Below are 26,058 nucleotides of genomic sequence, written 5' to 3' on the forward strand. Positions count from 1 at the left end.
GGTGATTCAGGTGGCTCCCTTGGGAGCTACACCCTGGGCTGAACAGCACAGCTGTAGATTTCATTTCTTTAAGCTGGTTCTTAGGGCCACAGGCCACTGACTACTGTGCAAAGTGTGTTTTTAAGGAAGGATCTGAATTAGAATTAATTCTCCTCCAGAGAGTGAGTCAGCCTAGCTGAAATCCGTAAGACTGGGGTCTTGCTGTCACCAGCCTTCTCCTCAGGGACTCTTTCGACAGTGTGAGTAGAGTCACCTAGTGCCAGTGGGCACAGATGCCTCCTGCAGGAGACCAGCCTCTTCCATCCGTCACGCCCAAGAGTGAGAGGCTTCATTCCCCTCTTTCTGAGTTAACTCAAGAACCTTGATGTCTATCAACCCCCGAGTCAAGGGCCTTACATCTACTGTCACTAATTGTTAGGAAGTCAGGTTACTGCAGGGGTTCTCATAGTGTGGTCCCCAAACCAATGGCATCAGCATGACCTGGCAACTTATGAGAAGTGTACATTCTCAGGTTCCCCTCCTGAGATCTGCTGAATCAGAAAACTTGGAGGTGGGGCCCAGAGATGTGTGTTTTATTGACCACACCCTCCAGGTGATGCTGGTGCAGGCTCAGGTGTAAGTCCTGCTGGGATGGCAGGTGAGAGTGCGGAGTCAGAGTCTGAGCCAGAGCCTGACCCCACCATCCTGTGATCTAGGTAAGGTCTCTGTCCTTCAGTTTCCTCACCTGACATGGGGCATCTGTTAAAGGTTAATACAGGTAAAGCACTTAGGAACATGCCTGGCATGGAGAGCCTGCCCCAGAGTGTTAGCTAGGCTTCCTCCAAGGTATTAATAGTTATCACTAGCTGACTATTCACTTGAGGAGACAGAGGTCAGAGAGGTTACTGACTGCCCCATGCTCAGAGGGAGGGCACGGGGTCTCACTCACCAGAGACACTCTGCATCACTGTAGGTAGTTGTGTTCAGGCTTGGCCATGCCCTTCCTGCTGGGAACTAGGCAGAGGGTGCCTGAGCCTTGACTCTGTTGACCCCTCATGTTTTCCCCTTGGGTATGTTGGATTCTTTCTCTTTTGTGGGATCTTATGGACACACCTAACCAAAGGGCTTGCCGTGACCCTCACCTTGACCATGCTTTGTTCACAGCCAGGAGGTGGAGGTGGACTGGCCTTGGTGGAGTCACAGTGAGGGTGTCGGGTTCAGGAGGCTGCTTGAGAAATGTGGTGACAAACTAGAATTCATTCCTGTGGAAAACTGAGACTAGATTAGCCAAATTGCCTAGGCTCATGAGACAGGGCGTGGATTGAGGTCTTTGGGGATAATTCACAAATTATGTATGGAATTGGTGAGTTATTAATGAGGGAGGTTCTCTCCTCTACCTGCTGTATGGCTGGATGGGGCCCTTTGCAGCCATATGCCAGTCTGCTGAGACAGTTTGGATCGTTCTTCTCCCAGTAGCCCACGAAGCAAAGGAGGGAGCTTGCAGATAGGGCCCCCCTTGCATCAGAGCCATACCCCCAGGCCCATGAGCCGCTCTGAAGGGACTTCAAGAAGGTAAGTGTCTCTCCATGTAAAGTTCCCTGAGAACAGGTAAAAAGGCTAATCTCACCTTAAATATGTTTGAAATTACCTAAGTGGGAAACCTAGCTTCTTTCTCTGCCTCACTTCACCCCCCGACACACACCAACTGCTTGTTCACAGACCCCACAAGGAAGTGCCTGGATTAGTCTTCAGTGGCTTTCACAAAATTCGCCTGGATGTGAAATCCTTGAATGCAGTGTGTAAACTGAGCTGAGGGCAGAGTCTGTGTTGCTGTTGATTGTTTATGTTAATTTGCCAGTGACATCCTGTGCTTTGGAGCCTCCTATTTATTTGGTTCTTCTTTGGGGTCACACCAGTGAGAGTGATTCTCACACATTCTGCTTCTTGGGTGTCGTGGGGTCTGGGATGTCCCCCTAACCCCTTATTAGGGGAAGAAACGCAGTTATTAAGGATTCTTCCATACCATGGGGAGGGACCCACTGGCGTCTGGGAATACACACTCTGACACCATTCTATGTAAACCCGGACATGCTTCTGCTCATTTTAATTAGACAGATAAAATTAGCAAGGAGATTAAGGTAAAAGGAGAAATTAAAAATATTTCAGTGTTAGGTGAAATTTACAAAAGTGAATTGAACAATGAGGTACAGGAAGGAATGCAGAGAAACACAGACACATCTGAAACGTTCCTCGGATGCCACGCAGCTCAAGCCAGTCCCCAGACGAGGGGAAGAAGAACTCTCTTCCTCGCCATCTTGAATTGTAGATTTGGGGGATGTGGAAGAACATTCTCCAGAAACACCTTCCTTCTCCTTCTCTTCAGATGTCACCAAGAATAACGAATCAGTCAGTATCATTCTCAAATGGCCCACACTGCATCCAATTCAAACCACTCACCTGTTTCCTGTCTGAATTTGCAAGCTTTCCGGAGATTTTTCCCTTTTTCATTTTATTTTTCTCCCTACTGTCTCTCCCCACTGAGCCAACAGGCCAATGGGGCCAATCAGAAAACCATACCGACAACATGCTCCAGCCCCTGTGGATTTTCCAGGGGCAAAGACTTCCCAGTTCTTTCTTGTTTGCATCTGTTACGAACAAGCAGTTACCTGATAACACAGACATACATAAGCGTGCCTTTGCACACGGAAACAGGTTTGTTTTTTTTTTTTTTTCCAATTTGTGGTTTCTTTTTCCTTTTTGCAGAAAATGCAAACAAAAGAAAAACAAGGTTTTCAATTGAAGGTACATCTCTTCTTCAATATGAAGACATTAATTGAATTGGTTGGATCCCCCATGCAGTGGTCAGCAAGGTCCTTTGGCAACTGACAAAACATCTGGAGTCTCAGGAGCTGGGGTTTGTTTGAAGAAACTTCCCTACACGAGTCATGAGCAAAGGGAGATGGATGTGCGGGGAGGGAGAGGGCTCGTGAGGAGGAGGACAAAAGGAGAAAAGAAAAGAACGTCATTGGTGAGGAAGAAAGTGGGAAATTACTTCTGTTTCTTCCCTCGACCTCCTTCCCTTTCTTCTTGCCGGTGGATGACTCCAGCCCACCCAGGGTGCGAGCTGAGTTCACTCTTGGGGTTTCTGACACTTACTGTTTTGTCTTCACTTCCACTGAACATCACCTTTCTGTATTTTTATCATTACATATTTGGTTCCCCACAGCACCTTAAATGTGCATCAGTCACTGAGAAATGAAGGTTGCCTATTAGGAATAGGTCCAGCTTATTCTTCATTATGAGAATGCATTTCTCAGGTGAGAAGCCAGTCTCTCCAGAACATTCCACAGTGGTCAACCTCTGGTTCCCCTTGAGCCTAGTCCTTTTCCTTCCTCTCCTCCCCACAGAAAACAAGAGTTGTCATGCCATTGCCGTTGGTGACTGACTCATCTGGACCCTCATAGACAGAATGCTGTTCAGGATCTTCTTCTGATGACCTGCCAAGGTGACCCCTATTCTCAGGAGGTCTCTAGGAGGGAAAAAGCCACAAAGAAGGGACATTAGTGCTTTCCACTGGTCAAAACTCATCACAGAAGGCAAGCTCTAATAATAGTGGGGTAGGCAAGAAAAGGTGTTTAGAATCCAATGTGGCCAAGTTTATCCAAGGCTGGCAAACATCTAACTCAATATTCCCTTTCTCAATCTCAATCTCTCCATGCAGTGGCCCCTGCATCCAGTGCCCCCTCCAGCTTAGAAGACCCTGAAAGTGCTGTGCATTCTTCTTCACCTGCAGGTTCTGGAGCAGCCCTTTCATTGTGTCCATGACCCTAGGTGGACTAGAACTTTCCTCTGCTGTTTTTTTTTAACACTCCAAGCACACACTGTATGGGGCTTTGGTTATTCTGTGAGGTTTCTGCCTAAGTTAGTGATTGCCCATTGTGATTGAAAAGATGTAGGGCTTGCCTGGGTTTCTGATGTTTTCCCCTGAGTTTCCATTTTCTGCTTCTGTTAGAATTTTAATGTCATGAATTTTTAAGAAGGGTGATCTCAAAATAACTTTCAAATATCTGCCCAAGCAGGAATCCAAGGAAGATGTTTAGGATAGGGATTTGGACTGGATTCATCTTTGAGCTGTGAGTCTTAATATGAACAAGTTCATGGCTTATATTTGACTTTGGGGAGACCCATGCATCTTCTTTTAGTTAATAATATTACATTATTTGAGTGCTTCCCACGTGCCATATATTAATTCATTTATACCCATGGAAGCATTTCATAAAAACTGCCAAACCACTCAGAATCGATGATAATAATTTACCAGCAATCATTTCTCACCTGTGTCCTGTGGGTAAACAATAGACAAGTGCCTTATATGTACTATTCCACTTATCTCTCACCACAAACCAATGAGGTGGGTACTATTATTGTTTGCATATTTATAGACGAGGCAAGCAGGGCTCAAAGAAATTGAGTAACATGTTCAAGATCACACAGCAGGTAAGCAGTGGTGGAGATGGGCTTCAAACTCAGGACTGCCTGGCTCTCAGTTACCCTGCATGGCTGCTCTCAGAATTCTTCTAGTGTCCTGACTGTACCTCCTGAAGACCCCCTGCCCCAGCAGGGCAGATGGCTCTGAGTACTGTACATGAGACTCATAAGGGGGCCCCTGTGCTGGCTTCCCGTCTACACCTGGGCCCTCCCAACTCCTCCTTTCAGCTGGTGGTCAGCCTCCCTTGGGTTGCAGTTGGCCTAGATGTCAAATTGTCCACGTCTTTTCAGCAAATACTTCTGAGAGGTATCCTTGAATTCTGAATTCACAACTGTCCTGCAATCTACTTTATTTAGTTACACATGTTCTTTTTCTGCCTTTTATCACTCAAGAAGCACAGGAAATTGCTCCAATAGTGTGTGGACATTTTTTACTTTTAACTAAATCCCTTAATTTTCAGTTTCACTTTCCTTTTCTTTTTCCTCTAGCTCTTTATCATGTGGCTGTTCCCAGACTGAAGGAATGTCTCCGCTTGATTCCTTAGGCTTGTGGAGGATCAGGCGATGCGGGTCCCCAGACTCATCCCATGACAGTGGGAAATCAGACACAGTCCTGCATTCATGGACACTCACTCCACTTCTAAACCCAAGCATCCTTTTTAGCTCTGTAAGATGGGGAAGCTGGTTTTCCACTGGGAAGGGCTTATTTTTCATTTTTGGTGTCTGATGATAATTCATGATGACAAGGGATTTTTAGGGCATCACCGGGAATTGAACTCAAGTGTAAAAAATGAATTCTGGTGTTTAGTGGATCCAAGGCTAGAGGGACATCCAAGCCATTTCCCAGGAGAAAGCAGAGGTTCCAACATTTCTGGAGGGAATAAACCTGAGAGACGTGAAGCTAGACTCTAGGAAACTTGATTGCAGGCTAGGAGTCTGGGACAGAAGGCTGAGGGTCAATAAGCTGCCCCCCTGGCACCCAACTGCTAGAGTTGGAAGACCCCCACCTCTCCCCAGAGACTCAGTAACTGGCCCACCCCAGGATGGAACCCCAGCCCAGAGCACTGTGTCTGAAACAGCACAGGTGATCAGTAAGTGTTTGTCCATTACCTGGCAGACTGGCCAGGGGAAATATGTATCACAGGCCACCAACCCTAGCTGCAGCAGGGCAGCTGGTCAGGTCCCCACCGGTGTGTGTGTATGCGCGTGTGTTCAGAATTTGACTCTTGCCGACTGTAATCCAGATGCAGATTTGAGTCAGTCACATTAGAATTACCTAGGGAGTTTTAACATCCAGATGCTCAGGTCTCACCATGTGCCAAATCACTCAGAAGATCTGGGTGTAGGAATCAGGCATCAGTCATTAAAAGGATCTCAGGAGACTCAGTGTACATGCACCAAAGTACAGCCCCGTGTGTCCCCAGTCAAGTAGGCGGGAGCATACAGAGCCAGCAGTCAGGAATGCAGGCTTCAGTTCCCGCTTTGTCACCCCTGACAGCCCAGTCTCCAGGCACTAACGCCATCGCCTTTCTGAATCTCTGAATGGAAGGGGTAAAACTAGACACAGATTTCTCAAACTGCAGGTCCATAGAACCCTGCCTTCTGAAATACAGTTCCACGGTATTTAATAATTTTCCATGGGCTTCTTTATCTCAGGATTTTTCATGGCCTTTACAGTGCTAATATGTGGAGTGAATCTCCAGGAGAGTGATAAAGTACTCAGTATTTCCTAAATTTATTTGACCATGGGACCTTTTTTCCAAGGAGAACCTATTAACATTTCCCAGAACGGGTGCTGCTCAGAACATTCTTGGGGAAATGATGGACTGCATGGGTCTTTAAGACCCTTTCTGGCTCTCATCTTATTTGAATAATTTTAGTTTTTGTATTCCTCCACACTCCTGTGGGGGCTGCAGTTGGAAAATAATTTGTGGGGGCTGGAAACGTCTGCTTATTTACAAGCGCTATCTGAGGACGAAGACAGGCTCCGGGCGCATAGGCGACTGCTGCTGAATCAGTGCTCTGCCTCTTCCTGCTCTGATGTTTAAAGTGCTGGCTGGCTGTGTTCTTTCCATCTGGATGCTCTCTTTGATGGGCTGAGTTTAAAAACTTAAACAGAGGAGAGGCTCTCAGTGATTAGGCAAATGACATATGGCAGTGGCTTGGAGGAACTCTCATTTGGGACCTGGAATAAATCTCAGCCTCCCCACCTCACCCTTCCATCTTTCCCAGGCTCTTCCCCGCCAGGCCTGGTTCTATCCCGAGGTGGGGCTCTGAGGCTGAGGCCAGACCCGCACCACGAGGGACAGCAGCGAGGGAGCCTTGACCTCCACCCTCACGCAGGACAGAGACGATGCCCACCACTTACTCTGATGTCATCTGGGTGACCAGCTGGAGGGACGTGAAGCCGGCAGCGAGGAAGCTGTCCCTGTACTGGACCATCTTGATGGCGCTGAGCCAGTCATCCACGGTGGTGAAGGCTGTGAAGTCTGGGATGGAGCGGTCGAGTAGGGGCTGGGAAGGCCTGCGAGACAGAGGGCAGCAGTGACCCTACAGCTGCAAGGGGGCGTGGGCAGACCACACTCTGGGCGGACGGTGGACTTCATGGAGGTTCGGCGCCTCTGGTGGGATGAGGATTATGGAGGAAACCGGGGCTGACCCTTCCTTCTCTACACAGTTCTGGGCTGGCACAGCTCCTCAAGGCCAGGTGGCCCATCCTCCTGTCCCTGGGCTCTGTCCCATGCCAGTCAGCCCAGACCGGCAGACTGACACAGCGTGCAGTCTAAAGGGAAGAGAAGGATCCCAATCCTTTGTAAACTGAAATCTAAGAGCTTCACCAACCAAAGATATGGTTCTTTTACAAATATATGAAGTTCACTGCGGCCTCCCCAATGTTGGCAACATTCTTTCCTCCTTGTTCCGTCCTCCACTGACTGAAAGAAATGGAATAGAGCAGCCCACCACTGATCTTCTCTTGCATAGTCTCAGACCCCCAGGTACCACCTCCAGAAATCAGGGTGCCATCTTCACATCGCCCTCACCTTCAGCATCCACACCCAACCCTTCACCAAGTCATAAAGATTTGACTTTCAAAACCTCTCAAGCTCACTTGCTTCTTTCTACACAATTAGCCTGATTCAAGACGCTATCTCTATGGTTACTGCCATGTCTTCCTATCAAGTCTGTCTTCATGCTCCCCTCAACATCAGGTCCACACTAGTCTCCACTCTTTAAAAAAGCTAGATGTGATCGTGACAGGAACCCCCATCCTTACCCCTGATCCATGTCAAACTTGACCCACTTCAGTGGGTAATCGTTGCTAGGAAAACTCAGAGGCCTTAGCAGGGCCTAAAGGCTCTGAGCATCTGGCCCTTGCCTATCTTGCCAGCCTCAGTCCCCACCTGGTCGCCTCACAAACAGCACTCCCAACACGCTGGCCCTGTCCTTCCCACGCTTGGCCCTCTGCACAGGCCAGGGAACCCTGACCCTCTACTCCCATTTCACTCTCACTCAGCTAATGCATCCTCGCCCTTCAGCTCTCAACTGAAATAACAGGCATCAGGGTTACCTCCCTCACGCAAGACCAAGGTGTATGCTCTCCAAGTAGCACACACTTCCCTGCCACACTGGCCAGCCAAGTGTCAACTGGAGTATCTTTGGGCAACCATCTGCTTCATGTGTACTGCTCCTAAATGATTCTGATCTCCATGGGGGCATGTCTATCTTGCTCATTCTATACGGCCAGCAAGGTCATGGCAGTTAGCACATAAGCACCCAACACACTCTGGTCCAAAGGATGAATTAAAAACCAAGTTAACACTGCAAATGTAGATGAGTGATGTATAGCTGACAGTTGCTGACAGTAGCTGACAGCGCTGTGCATTTGCTAGAAACAAATCCAATTGCTCTAAATTTCTGTCCCATAGCTGTCAGGTTGGCCAAGCTTCCAAGTCTGCAGCTCCCCCTGCCTCATACACTGAAAGGTGTCTTCTGGAAACCGAATTGCCCAGAAGTGGGGTCTCGTATCAGTCAGATAAGATCAGCCTAATTATTACAGAGCCCGTGCCTAGTCCATCTGAGGCCAACGGACATAAAGAGCCAGACAGGTATTTGATCATCTGTCTACAACCCATGCTGGGGAGAGGGAATATTTCAAAAAGGTAGAGGGGGAAAAGGAAGGGAAGAGTCTTGGAACTTCTTCCATCTGTGGATAAGCTCAGCTACCTCTCCCTTGCTCTCAGTGGATTGAAGACTAGCAGCCTTGCTCAGGGCTCTGCCCAACTATGAGACCCCACCCCCACCCCTACCCCCACCCCTAGGTACCACCCTGCTCTACCGGACTCACACGGCGGTGATGGTAGCCACAGTCTTGAGACTTGCCGGGTTCCGGATCATCTTGTCCAGGGTGTTGACAATCTCTGCAAAGCGGGGCCGGCTGTTACGGTCCTTCTGCCAACAGTCCAGCATGAGCTGGTGTAGAGCAGCTGGGCAGTCCATGGGAGGGGGCAGCCGGTAGTCCTGCTCGATGGCATTGATGACCTGCAGGGACACACATGAGAACAGGTATGACTGCTGATGAGTCACTAGCCAGTCATTCACAAATTAGCCCCTGAGGGTGGAGCCTCCTTGCCTTCAGGTGTCCTCATTCTGTGCCACTAAACCTGTCACTATAATAGACTTTATGGGCACTTGGCTTCTGCCCCTAGACTATGAGTTCCCAGAAAGCAGGGCCTGCATCTTATTGTGTCTTTGTGTCCCCAGCTACTGGGATAGGACCTGACATATACTAGATGGCTATGAAATGTTTGCTAAAGAATGGTTGGAGCTTCTCCTTTGAGAGGATGCCAGGCCCAGTCTTGCCTTCCTGGCAGCTGGTGGCACCAGGGCAGATGAAACAATGGCACATGGAAATGCAATGAACCCACTGTTTGCAAACAACACCCACCAGAGCCCATGGTGGGCCTCGTCCTTCTACTGCTATGGGAAGAGAAAGGGAGAGAGGGGATCAGAATATGATGGAGAACCTACTTCATGCCAGGGACCCTTTAGATGCTTTCTAGACATTATCTGCCTTAGTCTTTATGAGGCAGCGACAGGAATTTGATAGAAGATAATTTAGTTAAACAAACTGGTTCAGTACAATGACAATGGTAGAAATAACAAGGTGATCCAACATAAATATCTTCCATCAAGTTTTGTTAATTTTCATAGATTCCAGGGGATGATTTTATAAAGATTTTAGGATCTGTAAGCACCCTTTACTTCTCAGTTTCCAATTCATTTAAATTAATTATGCCTGATCTCTGGTTTTGGAAATAGTAAAAATAATTATAAGCAGCCCATTGCTAAACATACAAATTTATTATGGCACACTCACAGCACAATGGAAGGAATGGAATACAATGCAGGCCTTAAGATGTTGCAAAAATGTACCTATTGAGATGGAAATATACTCCCATAATAATATTAGGCAAAAGAGCAGGCTGTCTAAGTGCAGGTATGGTATAATCTTGCTTTTGTAGAAAAACAAGAATCAAAACAAAACAAAGACTAATAATTACACACATACATAGAAAAGTCCTTGGAAGGATCTATACCATGGGTCTAAGGGTGGTTGCCTCTGGGCGGGTAGAAATATGAATGCCCTTTGTGTTTGTCTTTTTCTTTCTTTATATGTTTATACCCTATAATAATTAGGTGTTGATTTTACATTAACATAAACAGTTAAAGACCTTTAACAACATAGGAAATAATTTGGAGCTCAGGAATTTTCAGGTGTTTTTGCTTCTACTTTAAAAAATGTCAGATTCATTTCAACTGATTATTCTTTTTTTTTTTTTTTCCACTTTGTAAGTTGGTCAGAAAGTGAATATTCTTGATTAGTTTATACTGTTACAAATTCTATGCATGGTATTCAGGGCATGAAGGGGAATGAGATAATATAATAGCCTGAAGTCATTAGAGATAATCAAGGTATATTATTACTTCTATTCAATGTGGCAAAAAAAAAAAAAAAACCACCCACAATGTTTCAGAAAAACAAGCACACAAACCATACCAATATGATCACTTTATAAAAAACCAGCTACTGTGGACATGCACTTCTGAATAATATGTTATCCCACCAACAAATGTTTATCTCGGCCAGACTGTTGTCAATCAGATTACCTGTTACCCTCTCAGGAGTCCATTTTAGCCCTATTTTCCCCATGAGGAAATGAACATGCAATCGGGGGAGTTATTTACCTGAGGGCACGCAGCTAGTGAGGGACAGGGCTGGGAAAAGAGATATCTAAGTTCAAGTTCTGAACACTTTGAAGCCTACTCTTTCAGACTCCGTGGGATTGCCACAGTGATCTCAGCCTGGAGAATAGTTCTTGGAGCTGTTTGATGTCTTCATGGTAGGAAATGGGGATATGCAGCTAAACCAAGTAACCCAAGAGGGCGAGTAACAGGGCATCCTTTCTAGCTCCTTCCAGACAGCCAGCTGGAGGGGCCCAGTCACAGAGTTCCCACTCAGCATGGGGACAAGTGGGATTACCCACTGAATGGCTCCACAAGCTCTGGATTGCCTAAGGACTAGCTGGTGGGGCCAGCAGGAGGGGTTTGTGTTCAGATTCAACTTCTTTGAAGGGGTTGGGGCCCCTAAAGTCTTCCAATGCAAGGCAGCTCATGTTCCCCTAAACTGCTGGCCTCGTTGCTCAAATTATTTCATGGCTAGATTCCCATACACCAATGCTCCCCCCAACAAGATTCCTCTTCTGCCTGCCCAAAAGGAGAAGTAGCACTGGAGGCAGAGCCCTTCTGTGGGCACAGCTCAGAGGTGCAGCCAGCCGACCCAAGCACTCCCGGCACATCACTGAGTGGCCAGAGCACTGGCATGCTCTGACTCTCCAGTCTGGGAGCTTTGGACCAGATGGCATTTAGCCGCTTTACCCCTGTCTCCTCTACACACCACCTCTTTAGAAGCTCCGGAAGACTGTTCTGGGGTTTGATTATGTATTTCTTCCGTTTGCTTGATGTGCTGACTTTCTTTTTAAGAGGACATCAAAGAGTCACTGATCCCTCCTCCCTGTAGGCCCGAAGCCCCACGCACTGTGCTGGTGATGGTGTGGCATTGCCATTGAGCACATAGACCCTGGAGATCTGGGTTAAAATACTAACTCCACTTCTTATTAGCTCCAGAAACATGGGAGAGTCACTTGACTTCCTGAAAGTGCACAGATGGGGGTGTCGGAAGAATCAAGTGATACAATGAGCAGCAAAGGTGAGAGTCATGGAAAGGATCCCATCATCACATGGAGGCTGTCACTGTGGCCACGGCTATTACAGTGGAGGTCTTCTCTGCAGAAAGTGCTGCTGTTCTCCAGCAGCCACCTGGAGGCTTAGGAAGACGGTATCTGGAAAGCACCAAGCAGGCAGTGGGGACTTGTTAAATGGCACCTCTCTCCCAGTGTGTCACCTTTTGTGATAGAGGAGACAGAAACCCCCTCCCCTGCTTTTGCTTACAAAATTGGACTTTATTCCATCTGCTATTTCTTCTGAACAACTTTGCTGTTATTGCTTGAGTAGATAATACTTTGGGAGCAATGATGTTTCTTAAAGCTTTTCTCTCTGCTCCAGAGAAAAAATACCAAATCATTAGTTGGTATATGGGTAACATTAACCTATGATTTTACCAGTGGCTCAGTGGTAAAGAATCCACCTGCCAATGCAGGAGACCTGGGTTTGATGCCTGGGTCAGGAAGATCCCCTGGAGAATGAAATGGCAACTCAGTCCAGTATTCTTGTCTGGGAAATCTCATGGACAGAGAAGCCTGGTGGGGTACAGTTCATGGGGTTGCAAAAGAGTCTGACATGACTGAGCTACTAAACAACAGCATTCATCTACTTATGTCCTTCACTGAAGCACTATACATTTGAAGATTTTTATTCTCTTTTTAAGGACTGGTGTTTTCTAAATTTTCTGAGTACATATAAGTTATCTTCAAATTAAAACATCATTATTTCAAAAAAGTACTTGTGATCCTCTAATGGGGCTTTGGGATCACTCGCTGTCACAGCTGCCTCACTGGTAGCTGTGGAGAAAGCCAAGAGGAGGCAGGAGAATTGGGACTTATAGTCCCAACACCAGTGACTGCATCTGACTTGTGAACAAAGATGTGATCCAAACCTGGGGTCAGAGGGCATCCTGCTGAGCAGACTTGAAAATCAGAGCAAGTCCTGGGCCCCTTGGGCTTCCCTGCTGGCTCAGACTATACAAAAATCCACCTGCAATGCGGGAGACCTGAGTTCTACCCTTGGGTTGGGCAGATCCCCTGGAGAAGGGGACAGCTACCCACTCCCATATTCTTGCCTGGAGAATTCCATGGATAGAGGAGCCTGGCAGGCTAGAGTCCATAGCAGAGAGTCGAACAGGACTGAGCGACTTTCACTTCACTTCTGCCTGGGCCCCTTTCCTTGATCCATGACAAGATGAGATAAATGGATGTTGAAAGACTGGTGTCTGAAATGAGATCAGATGGTATTTCCAGAGAGAAGCTGATGGTGAGTGTGGCAGTGAGAACATGTCGGGAGCTGTCACGGAGCAGGCCTAGCTCACTTTGAATGGTCTACAGTGACAGGTGCAGGGGGCTGCCTTTGCTCACCTGTACCCTGGGATGCCAGGTGCGGGTTTGGGTGGGGATGAGGGGCAGGTGGTCTGGACCAGGGGCCCAAGGCTGGTGCTCCTCTTTGAAAGGAGCAGGACCCCTCCTCTTGCCTCCTGTCCCCAGCGGGGCTCCCAACTGCCCCGACATGCACTTTTCATTAGTGAGTTGGGCGGTGGGCGGGCTTCCTCGACCTTCCATGTGGAGAGTGAAGTGGAGGAGCTCAGAGCAGTGGTGGATCCAGGGCAGAGGGGGTTAAGTTGAGCTCTGATGTTTCAATAAAACCGCAGCTCCTCTCCACAGACACTGCCACTCTCATTATCTCTGTCAATCAGATCCAAGCAGTAGAACTTCCAAGTTCTCTCTCTGGCTGACAAACTCTCTGTACATGTTCAAAGAACTTCCTGGGCTCTGGAAGCCCAATTACCAGCACTCCGACTTGCCTCTGCAATTCTCTTTCTTAAAGCCTTTCAATTGTCATCTGTAAAATCCTTTACTGCCACCACCTCAGTGGTTTCTGATGAGTAGGGCTGCAGCCAGGAGCCCCTCCTGGGTCTCTCCCAGGCCGGGTCGGGAGATGCCTTCTGAATGGGCAAAAGTCACTCTCTGCCTTCCACAGAGAGTAGACTGGTACTTGGGACAATGGTTAAAGGCTTTATTTTAGGGGAAAAAAAAACCCAAAAAACAAAAATCAAAGAACGAAAAGAGAATAAAAGTGCTCCTTTGCAGATGTTCCTATTCCCTTTGAGGCCCAGCTCAAGCATTAAATATCTGGAAACCTTCTTTACCTAGCCCCAAATGTTCCCATAGTCCTATGTATATGGTGCTGGGCTGTAAACCCCCAAAGAATAAAGCCAGTAAGCACAATGCTTAGTCACAGTTAGCAAACTCTGAATGTCTGTTGAGTGAATGATTTGGGATTTCTGAAAGTCTAATATCAGAAACTCCATTTGTTTTCAGCAGAGGTGAATACATTTGCTGAGAATATCCTGAATGTCAAATCTTGCCTGTCAGAGGGTTTTCTAATCCATTCCACATGTGCTGAATTGTTCTTAATCGGATTACAGTCTCTGGGCAGGGCAACATGGGTCTGCTTTTTCTGGCTAACATTTATTACTCATCTAGCTGACAGTGTGGACGGAACCAGAGTGCAGCTGATTTCATGAAAGCAGCCTCGGCATCAATTCCGACACTTACTGATTTGACACACTACAGGAGCAGAGGCAAAGCATGGAGAATCAGAGATAATAGAGGATCTAGACACCACCCATGGTTGGCAATAGAACCTGGCTGAGGAGACAGCTTTTTCGCCTGCTCTGGGCTGAAGGCACTCTACCCTCTGAGCAGGCGGCATTACCACTAAGCACCAGCTCCTTTTCTGTCTCATTAGAAAGTGTTTTCTGGGTGCCCAGGTCACCACCTTTCTTAGCCTTCTGAGCAACAGCTATGGCTGGAAACCTCTGACTGGACAGGGGACTGGTTGGGAGCCAACTTCTCCAGTTTACCAGTGCCTCGGGAGCCCACACCCAGGATGCAAGTGCTTCTGGGATGGCTGTTTGCCCCATCTGGACTGGGCCAGCCCTGTCTCTTCTTCCTTGGAAGTTGGGGGAAGATAATAACTGCTACCCAGTGATGGGAAGAGCAAGTGAGAACACAGGTAATGCATATATTGCAGACTGCGATCCCCTTGGCCCCAAAGGAACTGTATATATTCAGAACACAGGAAGGAGTGGTCCCAGGGATGGGGTGGGGTAGGATTTTGATTGTGACCTTATCAAAGCAAGTCATCCACAAAAGGTTATCCACTTTTTGGTAATTATGGAGCAAAGGGTCCCATCTGGAACACCCTTAAAATGCCTCTGCTAAAAGCATCTCAGATGACGCTTCTCTTTCCTGTCTCCCTGTCCCTTGAGGGTCACTGACCACTCAGCTTGATCCCCTCCCAAGACCCGTCTGGAGCTGACCAACTCTGGGACTCTTGCTCAGCACCTCCTTCACCGACAGGTGCCAAGGATTCCGAAGAGCAGATTCTCAGGAAAGAAGGGCCTTTACAATGAACTCCTCCCTTTAGAGCACAGAAGTCGCAGACAAAAGCTGCTGCTGGCTCAACACAGCACATCCATCAGAGTAGAGCAGCTGGAAGCCAGGTCCTGCCAGGCAACCAGCACTGCTTCCTCTCCATCACACATGGTGACAGAGGGCACGCAGGCAAGTGCTTGGCAGCAGGGTACAAGTTCCTGGTCAACTTTGGGCCTGATCTATTCATGATTCAGGCCATTCAGAACCAGCCCATCATCTCCTGGATTGGTCAGGGCACATTTACAGGCTTTGGGGTCATAGGAACCATCACATCTCTGTGCTGGGTTCTTGATTAGTTCAAGCATTGGTGCAAAGGAGGTCCCTGCATCCCCTGCATCAGACACTTCACATTCAGGACCCAAGGCCCAGTGAGAAACCAGGTGGGCCTGGCATGCCAGAGCCCTGGGACCCCTGGGGCGAGGGTGGTAGCAGCCAGGAGCAGCTGACACTTACATCTTGGTTGGACATGTCCCAGTAGGGTCTCTCTCCAAATGACATGACTTCCCACATGACAATCCCGTAGCTCCAGACGTCGCTGGCAGACGTGAACTTGCGGTAGGCGATGGCCTCTGGAGCCGTCCATCTCACGGGGATCTTGCCTCCCTGGGGGAAGGAGAAGCCTGGTCAGTCCGACCACTGGGTTCCCAGTCGGTAGGAATAAACTGGGCATGCACATCCATCCTTCCACCCCTACCCCGATGTCTTGCAAACTAGGTCAGCGGGGTCCCCAGGCAGAGGAATCTGCAGGGCTGGTCTCTCTCACACCACGTGTGGGCACACTGCATTGCTCCACACCAGAGGTGGTGACCGGGGTTGCATTCAGCCCCAGTTCCCTATGTCCTGACCCTACCATCACCATGGGTGAGAGGAGCAGTGAAACTAACAGAGAGCCACTACCACAGGACACTGTGTGAAATCAGCTACATGAGCCGTGACAGGCAGGTGCAGCTCTGCTGACCTACAGTATTATATGTACGAGTCACAACATTTGGGTCAGAAGGAAGCTAAGCAAGCAAAACAGGAAGACAGTGAAGGTAATACCTCTGGACACCCTCAACCACAGATCATCCTCTGCCCCCTACACCCTGTGCTCCAACCCCGGGGACAGGCTGTCCTCACTGTGCAGTCCGCAGGCAGCCCTGGCTGCACTTGGTTTACCCGGCCCAGCACTGAAAGATGCTGGCTCTCCTCCCTGCCCTTCTGTGCAGGTTGACATCCAGAGCTGCAGACACTTTCCTAAATGGCCACTCTTAGGTTTGTTTCCCCATCTTACCCTCCAGCCCTACCCTGGAAGTTTTCGGCTTGGCTCTCTGCTTGGCCCTCGGGTCATCTGCCAGATCTCAGCCTATTTTGTTTACCAGTGTGCATGCTCAGCTACAAAGTCATGTCCAACTCCTCGCGACCCCATGGACTAGCCCTCCAGGCTCCTCTGTCCATTAGATTTCCCAGGCAAGAATATTGGAGTGGGTTGCCATTTCCTCCTGCAAGGAATCTTCCTGACTCAGGGATTGAGCCTGCATCTCCTCCATTGGAGAGCAAGTTTCGCACCACTGAGCCACCTGAGAAGCAAGGGATTGCTATCCATCCATTTGTACATGTACCCCATCAACAGATAGGCAGCAGGCACTGCTTTGTGCCAGGCCCTTCCTGAGGAGCTGGTGTCCCAGAGCTGAGCCAGCTAGGGGCCCTGCCCTCAACCTGCATTGAGCATGGGAAGGCAGACAAGAAACAGAAACTTAATACATACTGTTAACAGGATGGAAAGTGAGGGTGAGGCCGAGGGGGATACAGGGTTTGTGAGAACTGGAGGAGAATCCCTAACACAGTAAGGGGTCAGGAAAAGTGGCCAGGAACAGTCAGAGGGGCAGTTCTCTGGAGCCTTTGGCCAGATGTGGATACCAGTACTGTCCCTTTCTACCTGTGTGACTTAGGGAAAGTTACCTAACCTCTCTGTGTCTCTGTTTCTTATTGCCAAAATGGGGGTAATGATCACACTTACATAGTCAGGTTGTCATGAGGAAAACGAGGTTACTATCCATCCAGTGCTGGGGCAGGGCCAGGCATAGAAGGTCCATGCTATCCACTTGCTAACTAGTTAATCAGGCAGAGCATGTGGAGGAGGGAAGTCCAGGCAGAGAGGAGCACGGGCAGATGCTGGGGTAGCAGGCAGCAGAGAGGGAGGTAACTGCCACCAATGTAGGGTGGTCAGAGCACAGAATTCTGAAGGGGGATGTAAAGAGAGGGCAGCTCTCTCGGGCACTGATGCCACTCATGGGGGCAGAGTTCATCATTCTCTAGGGAAAAAACGATCCTCATTTTTAAGTCTTCACATGAAACACTGGACTTCACTACCCTGGCCCCATTGAGATGCCTGGGCTCTGCCTCCATAATGCATGAGGCCTACAGCTCCCTCCATCCCCTTCTCATCTGCCCCCTGCCTTGACTGAAGGAGGCTATTTTTATACTGACCATCCTCATGATCTGTTCAGATCACCAGAGATACACGCTGGACTTCAACAAAACATACCTTTAAAATGTATAAGTGGTTAAGCTGAGCGCCAGTGAGAGAAAAAGGAGCAAACTGCAAAGTGTATTTTTATCTGGTTTCCTAGCCGGGGTCTGGGAGGAATGAAGGCATTCTGGCCCCAACCTCCCCAGGCACATATCCAGCTTTCTGCAAAGAAGACAGCTCTGATTTCCCCCCAGGACTGTGGCAGGCCTTTGTGGTGGGAGAGTCCTCAACTCAAATACCAGCCATGTGACAAATGCCTTGAGGGCAGGCTCGGGCTGTGGAGGCAACAGGATGCTCTGTTCTCACCAACCCCCCAAACATGAATGAATTGATTGGTTTTATCTCCTTGGTACCATAGTTGGGAAGAGAGGTGGAAAATCCAGCCAGTGAAGCAGGAGTTGTTGAACACAGTGTCCGACAGCTCAGAGACCCCATGTGTGTGCCCACACTGGGTAGGGGGTGTTGCCACACCCGGAGAGGACCTGGGACTCCCTTGGAGCAGAGGGGTCTCTCAATACAATACCCCTGGGTTACTTAAGGTAGGAGAGAGCAGGAATTTAATTAGTGTTAGGCTGTGTGTGTGAGAGAGAGAGAGGCAATGAGACTCTGTGAGTGAAAACTTACCAGTGAGAAAGAAAATTTGGTCATGTGGGTCCGTGGATAAGAGTCAGGGCTTATCTTTTGCGTCTGTTTGTGTCAGGGAATGGGGAAGGGAGATGAAAGCGTGCTTCCCCTGAATTTCAAAGAGGCAATTTGGGAGTCTGAAGGTGTCCTCTCCGCCAAGTCTGGGGCAGACCCCAGGGGCCACTGTGACAGCTGCTGCACCTCCCTCCTGCATGTCAGCTGGCAGTGCCAGGCCCGCTGGCGAGGTGCCTCAGCCCTCCTGCCACCTTGCGCTGTTGGGCCTCACTGAACAGAGTTCGTCCTGTCACCACCCTGCCTCCATCCCAGCAGGTGGCAGAGCCTTTGAGAAGAGTGACCCTGGACAGGCAGGTGACAGTTTTGTCACATAGGCCCCCCGCCAAGAGAGCAGGGGACGCTGACCTCCAGGCCGGCAGGAGGGAAGGGGCTAGGTGGTTTCCTTCCTGGGGGTTTTAGAGTTCCCTCTCAGCTTTGCAAACATCACATCATCAGCATTGCCTTCAGATGCTCAGAGGTAATTATGATGGATTATTTAACTCATCTTCAATTACATGGAAGAAAATCTATTAATGTAGAGGATGGTGACCAGCCCCATGCAGGGGATTAGGTGAAAAGGAAGTGGAATGACACCACAGCTGCCAGCACTTCTTCTCATGAGGAAGGTCCTTCTTCCAGAAGAGAAGTCTGGACCAGAAAGACCAAGGTCAAGGTGCCCCTGTGATGGCCAAGTGCTCTGAGGGTCCTGGTTCTTGCCAGTGGAGGCGTGAGGAAGAGGCATAAGGAAGGAGTGATTTGCTCTGCCAGATGGGAGGAAGCACAAGGGACAAACTCTCAGGGGGGCAGACAACAGCTGAAGCCCACGGGAAGGATTCTGCACCCTTGTGGACCAGAGGGGCTGACACTGGGCTTGAAGAGAGCATTGTCCCCTGCACGGGTTCCTCCAAGCACCAGATGCCTCGATGTCCCCCAGGGATGCTGAAGGCACAGGTGTGCATTCTGCAGGGACCGGGGACCAGGTTCCCTAGAGCTGCTCTAGGACTCACTGCTGGGACATGAGGGAGAGAGAAGAGAAGAGGATGGGAAGGCAGCTCACCATCATCAGTGTACTTCATACACTGACCTTCCAGGGAAAGTGTGGCATTCTTCACAAGTGTGACACTTCTAGAAGTTTGTTTCAGAATAATCATGCCTTAACTCAGGTATGAGACCAACTACAAAGACTCTGTGTGTGTGTGATTTGATAAACTAGGAAGTGATGTCTGGCAGTAGATTAATTTTAACCCAGCCACTCAAGTGTAAGTGAAGTCACTCAGTCGTGTCCGACTCTTTGCGACCCCATGGACTGTAGCCCACCAGGCTCCTCCATCCATGGGATTCTCCAGGCAAGAGTACTGGAGTGGGTTGCCATTTCCTTCTCCAGGGGATCTTCCCAACCCAGGAATCGAACCCAGGTCTCCTGCACTGCAGGCAGACGCTTTAACCTCCGAGCCACCAGGGAAGACATTCAAGGGCATCTGCTAAAAACACACAGCCATACCTACCACTAAGAGAGATGCCAGTAGGTAGAGGGTTTCAGCCTAGAGGTACTGTAGTCCCTCAGGCTCAGCCAGCCTGCAATAAACATCTATGCAGCACCCACTCGGCAAGCACCCTGCTGGGAACCTGACAGGAAGGACGCTCAGCCCCACTCTCAGGTGACAGAGATCCCCAAGGCCACCCAGACAGCTCACTGCCTTGCTGCAGTGACATTAGAGAGGTATAGCTCATATCTTTGGCTCTAGGACCCACCCAACTGTGGAGTTTTTCAGGCTATAGTCTGAGCATAGCACTGGTTTCTCTTCCTAGCTATTCAGTGTAGAGATGCCCAGAAGGGTAATGTTTCTAGCTGTCTGGGCACTGCTACAGTACTTTTCTCCACCATCAGGTGTGAGACAAAGTCTCGGGGGGATATTACAGGAATCCAGACACTGATGAATATTGAGTATCGTCAATCACAGAATCTTTGGAATCATGTTGTGGGAGGAATCCCCTTGAAGTGACAGGTTTATGACTGAGACGTCATGTAGTGGCTGTGAATTTCATAATGCCCCCTCTCAAACAGGTTGATAATATATAAAACATATTGGGGTTGTTTTGAAGATCCAACATTTTATATATATACGTATATATACATATATACATATATACCACTCAGAATATTATTGTTACCATTAAACAAGACTTTATGGAGTGTTGTGAGTTGAGTTTGCCCTCCCAACCCCAAAAACAATACATTCAACTTCTAAATTCCTGTATCAGTACATGTGACCTTATTTGGAAATCTGGTCTTTGGGGATGGAACTGTAACAGAACCAGCTCTAATCTGGCCCTATTCTGTTTCTAACAAGATACTGAGTCATTTTTCAGAGGCAATAGGAACAAAACTGCAAGTCATACAGCTGAAGTGTATGCAGAGAATTTATTGATCTCAAATAACACCCAGAACCAAAGTTTCTCCACTCCACAGAACCAAAGGACCAGGACATGATGGTACCTGAATGCTGAATCCCTTTCAGAAGCCAAAGGTTCACTGTCCATGAAGACCAGCTCTGCTGCTGCTTTACCATATCATAAACAGCCGCGTTCCCAAACCATCTAATGAAAACCTGCCGCACCAGTGGTCCATGTGCCAACCCTCCTCCCCTAATTTGTAAACCTATGACCCAACCCTGGATCGATCAGGGAGATAGATCTGAGCCCTGTCTCTTTACTGGTTGACCTCACGATAAAGCTTTTCCTGTTCTCAAATGCTAGTGCCAAACTGTCGGCTTCTATGCACATCAGCCCTTTGCTGGGTAACAGAAAGTAGAAGGTGAGGTCATACTGGATTAGAGCAGGCCCTAAATCCAGTCACTGGTGTCCTTACAGGAAGGCCATGTGAAAATACAGAGACGGGAGAGGGCACGTGAAGTGAAGACAGAGACAGCAGAGGGAGTGACGCATTTGCAAGCCAAGGAACGGCAAGGGTTGACAGCGGTCACCAGAAATGAGGAGAGAGGTCTCGCTCACATTCCTCTCTGGAGGTTCTGGAGGGAACGTGACCCAGCCAACACCTTGATTTTGGACTTTTAGCCTCCACAACTGGGAGAGAAAAAAATGCTTGCTTTTTCAGATCAGTACAGCAGCTCAGTGATGTCTGACTCTTTGCAACCCCATGGACTGCAGCATGCCAGGCTTCCCTGTCCATCACCAACTCCCAGAGTGTGCTCAAACTTATGTCCATCAAGTCAGTGATGCCATCCAATCATCTCATCCTCTGTTGTCCTCTTCTCCTCCTGACTTTAATCTTTCCCAGCATCAGGGTCTTTTCCAATGAGTCAGTTCTTTGCATCAGGTGGCCAAAGTATTGGAGTTTCAGCTTCAACATCAGTCTTTCCAATGAATTTTCAGGACTAATTTCCTTTAGGACTGACTGGTTTGGTCTCCTTGCAGTCCAAGGGACTCTGAAGAGTCTTCTCCAACACCACAGTTCAAAAGCATCAATTCTTCAGTGCTCAGCTTTCTGTATTGTCCAACTCATATCCGTACATGACTATTGGAAAAACCATAGCTTTGACTAGACAGACCTTTGTTGGCAAAGTAAATGTCTCTAATTTTTAATACGCTGTCTAGGTTGGTCATAGCTTTTCTTCCAAGGAGCAAGTGTCTTTTAATTTAATGGCTGCAGTCACCATCTGTAGTGACTTGGGAGCCCCCCAAAGTTAAAAGCCTGTCATTGTTTCCATTGTTTCTCCATCTATTTGCCATGGAGTGATGGGATCAGATGCCATGATCTTAGTTTTTTGAATGTTGAGTTTTAAGCCAAATTTTTCACTCTCCTCTTTCACTTTCATCAAGAGGCTCTTTAGTTCTTCACTTTCTGCCATAAGGGTGGTGTCATCTGCATATCTGAGCTTATTGATATTTCTCCCAGCAATCTTGATTCCAGCTTGTGCTTCCTCCAGCCCAGTGTTTCTCATGATGTACTCTGCATATAAGACAATATACAGCCTTGACATACTCCTTTCCCAATTTGGAACCAGTCTCTTGTTGCATGTTCAGTTTTAACTTCTGCTTGTTGACCTGTATACAGATTTCTCAGGAAGCAGGTCAGGTGATCTGGTATTCCCATCTCTTTCAGAATTTTCCACAGTTTATTGTGATCCACATAGTCAAAGGCTTTGGCATAGTCAATAAAGCAGAGTAGATGCTTTTCTCGAACTCTCTTGCTTTTTTGATGATCCAGCCGATGTTGGCAATTTGATCTCTGGTTCCTTTGCCTTTTCTAAATCCAGCTTGAACATCTGGAAGTTCACAGTTGACATACCGTTGAAGCCCGGCTTGGAGAATTTTGAGCATTACTTTGCTGGTGTGTGAGAGGAGTGCAATCGTGTGGTAGTCTGAACATTCTTTGCCATTGTCCTTCTTTGGGACTGGAATGAAAATGGACCTTTTCCAGTCCTGTGGCACTGCTGAGTTTTCCAGATTTGCTAGCATATTAAGTGCAGCACTTTAACATCATCATCTTTTAGGATTTGAAATAGCTCAACTGGAATTCCATCACCTTCACTAGCTTTGTTCGTAGTGATGCTTCCTAAGGTCCACTTGACTTCGCATTCCAGGATGTCTGGCTCTAGATGAGTGATCACACCATCGTGGTTATCTAGGTCATGAAGATCTTTTCTGTATAGTTCTGTGTACTCTTGCCACCTCTTCTTAATACCGAATTTGTGGCATTTTGTTATAAAAGCCCAAGGAAACGGATACACTGAGTATATGCCATTTTATCAGGCACTAGTTAAAAATATTGCTGTTAAATTCCCAGGTCCACCATGGGCTACTACTGGGGGGGTGATGGTAGTGGGATTTGGGGGTGAGGGAACTTTCTAACATTAAGGTGGAAGCCCAGCTGATAAACCACAGGGCCTTCTGTAATATCTCCTCAGTGCTGTTGATCAGTCTACTTCGTGAAGGACTGCCGTTTGCCTAGCAACATGAGCGCTGTGGGGTGGGGCCTTCAAGGACAGATCCTTGGTGCTTCCACTGATGTGGTACTGAGGACCACAGTCAGAAGGCAGCTCTGATGATGACGGTGACACGCCCCAGGGAGAACCCACCCTCACTCTGCTAGCAGTGTCCACAGACCCAGGCAGTCAGTCCAGGCCTGGGTAGCTACATCTTGATTACATAGCACTAGCTGAAGGCCATGTCAATATCTTTTCCTGACATACCCAGTAAACCTAGCGTGTGCTTCTAGGATCACTCTGGGGAAGGTCATTACTATTATTATTTTAAAATGCCAATAGGTGATCCAATTTCTTCAAAATCTCTGGGAGTGGTGCCCAAGTACTGGTGATTCTAATGAGCAGTCACTGAGCACACACACTGGTTCTCAAATCTGAATGTGCATCAGAGTCAGTCCTGTTAAAACACACATCACATGGCCCTAACCTGGACTTCGAATGTACTAGCTCTAGGGTTGGCTTTGAGAATTTACAATGTGGCTCCTACACTTTAAGAATCACTAGCATAGACCAATCAAGCATAAATCATGGATTGAGTGAAGTCTCATCTCAAACACCAACTCTGGTCATTGTTAACAGCTGGGTTGAGAAGGATTCTAAGGCTTCATCTGGACTCAGCAAGGAAAAGTGCCATGACTGCTGAGCAATGCCTGCCACAAGTGAGGGAATGGTAGCCTATATATGGCAAGTATTTGCCTCTCTGCACGGAACCACAAAAGATCTTAAAACGGTGGGGGGAAGGGCAATGAGCTGGTTTCATCAAAGTTTCCATTAAGTATTTTTAAGGCCCAAGGGAAACAGAGGGTTAACTGAGGTCAAGTTTACATCATATCAAGCAAGCAGCCCTCTGGAGCAGCAAGTGGAGCACTGCCAGCAGCAGTGACTGTCCTGAACGTGTCGCTGAGCAGCCTTGATGAGGCATCTGTCCAGAAGGGGCTCCTTGCAGCCCTCGGTAGACAGTTCAGACACCAATGTCCCTGCCCTCAGGGCACATCCATGGGACACGCTGTCCCGCTCTCCAGCTCCTGTCCACTGCACTGTGCCCAGAGACCTAACACGACTCTAAGAGTTAAACTAAGAAGGTGGTTTAGAATGAACGTCTCTATTTAAAGCACTCTGAAAGTACACTGACCCATTTTTCCCAACCTAATCAGCAAAGTGATTTTTTCTCCAGATAAGACCCATATCAGCCTAGAAGGAAAAGATGTTTACGTTGAAAAGGTTATCTTTCTCTTAGTGTTACCGGCTTCTAACAGCCAGTGGAAATGGCTTCTGGCTGCTGGATTGCAACTGAGTCTATATTATAAAGAGGCCATTCCTAGTTCCCTAGGATGCCAGGAATTTGCATGAAAACACTCTCTCCATCTCTCCATCTTCTGAGAGAGTTCATCTGGCCCCACTGCTTATTTCTTTCCAGAAGCCACAATCTTGATGGTGACACTGTAATTTATTACCATGCTAAGGATTATGGTGCAACATACAGAGAATTAGAACTTTAGGTGGGAAACCGGCTGCAGGAACAGGTGAGCTTTTGGAGAGGATGGTCTTATTTGTCATGCAAATGGCACACAGAACAGAGAAAAGGGCTGGGAGAAAAGACAACCCAAAGAGACACACTGCATTGGCTGCAGACAAAATTGTTTCTAAATAGAATGTTTTTCAAAGCTTTTCTTGAAGCATTAGCTGCTCCTCCGAAATGAATGACACAATGTATTTCGTACTAGTAATAAAATATGTGATTTGAATAACTACAAATGGAGAGATTTACAGTCGGTGGGGTCCTGGCTGCCTCTCCCCTGAGCTTTGTGAACATTGAAACCCTTCTGTGAGATGCTGCGAAAGGTAATTGCAGCCCAAACATCATTTTCCAGCAGCGAGAGAAAGGCCTATTTGGACATAAATTAACTAAAAATATGCGGATGATAGTGTGTGTTTCATGTGTGAAGAACAGAAAGGCCATTTGGTGACGTTTCCCAGCTGGAAAAAACACACACACACACCCTGTTTTCAACCATACAGGCGTTGTTTCTCTGTACTATACTGTCAGGGTAAACAGCTGTCCTTTACTATCCACCCCCAATATAGCCCCGATGGCTGAGATGTGGGCATTTAGTTGATATATATCACAGATTTCTAGAGTTTATAATTTAAAAGAAAAAGTAGAGAGACAAGGGCTAAAAATTCACTGGCTGCCTTCATTCATTGGACAAGCAGGGTGTCTGTACCCTCTCTGGGCAAGGGCAGGGGCAGTAGAGGGGCAGAGAACAATACCACTTCTGCCCTGAGGAGGGCGCTTTGCGCGGAGTCCAGCAGGGTAATCAGCAGGGATGGTGGGGCTTGGTCTCTCCTCGTGCAACCCCCAAGCCTGGGCCTCGCTCTCAGTGCTCCTGAAAAGTCTGCCCCTAGAGAGCATTTGGATTAACTGGTCTAATCTGCTTCAGATTCTCCACACTGTGCCTACCCAGAGGCGAACTGCTGGTCACCCAGGGAGGGACCCAGTACCCCTCAAGGACCTGCTGAGCAAGGATGTGTCTGCCCAGCTGTGAAACAAAAACACCCCCCACCCCTCACCCCAAGAGGGTCGGGTGGGAGAGTGAGCTTCTTCGCCCTCCATCCAGGGATGAGCAGGGCTTAGGAGGAGGCTAGCCAGTCACCCCGATATCTACCC

General features: G+C 48.1%; 1 protein-coding gene across 1 annotated transcript in view; it reads right to left on the bottom strand.

The window, feature by feature from the left end:
* Positions 1-2,049: 2,049 nt before the first annotated feature.
* EPHB1 (EPH receptor B1) overlaps positions 2,050-26,058 on the bottom strand; it is a 457,018-nt gene continuing 433,009 nt past the window's right edge. Inside the window, exons 13-16 of the mRNA XM_027960197.2 lie at positions 15,648-15,797; positions 8,813-9,006; positions 6,836-6,991; positions 2,050-3,508 (exon numbers count right to left, since the gene is read on the bottom strand). Of these exons, the coding sequence (XP_027815998.2) occupies positions 3,400-3,508; positions 6,836-6,991; positions 8,813-9,006; positions 15,648-15,797 (609 nt within the window). The 3' untranslated portion in view covers positions 2,050-3,399. The remainder of the gene's footprint in view (positions 3,509-6,835; positions 6,992-8,812; positions 9,007-15,647; positions 15,798-26,058) is intronic.

This window comes from Ovis aries, chromosome 1 (genome assembly GCF_016772045.2).
Source record: "Ovis aries strain OAR_USU_Benz2616 breed Rambouillet chromosome 1, ARS-UI_Ramb_v3.0, whole genome shotgun sequence".
NCBI lineage: Eukaryota > Metazoa > Chordata > Mammalia > Artiodactyla > Bovidae > Ovis > Ovis aries.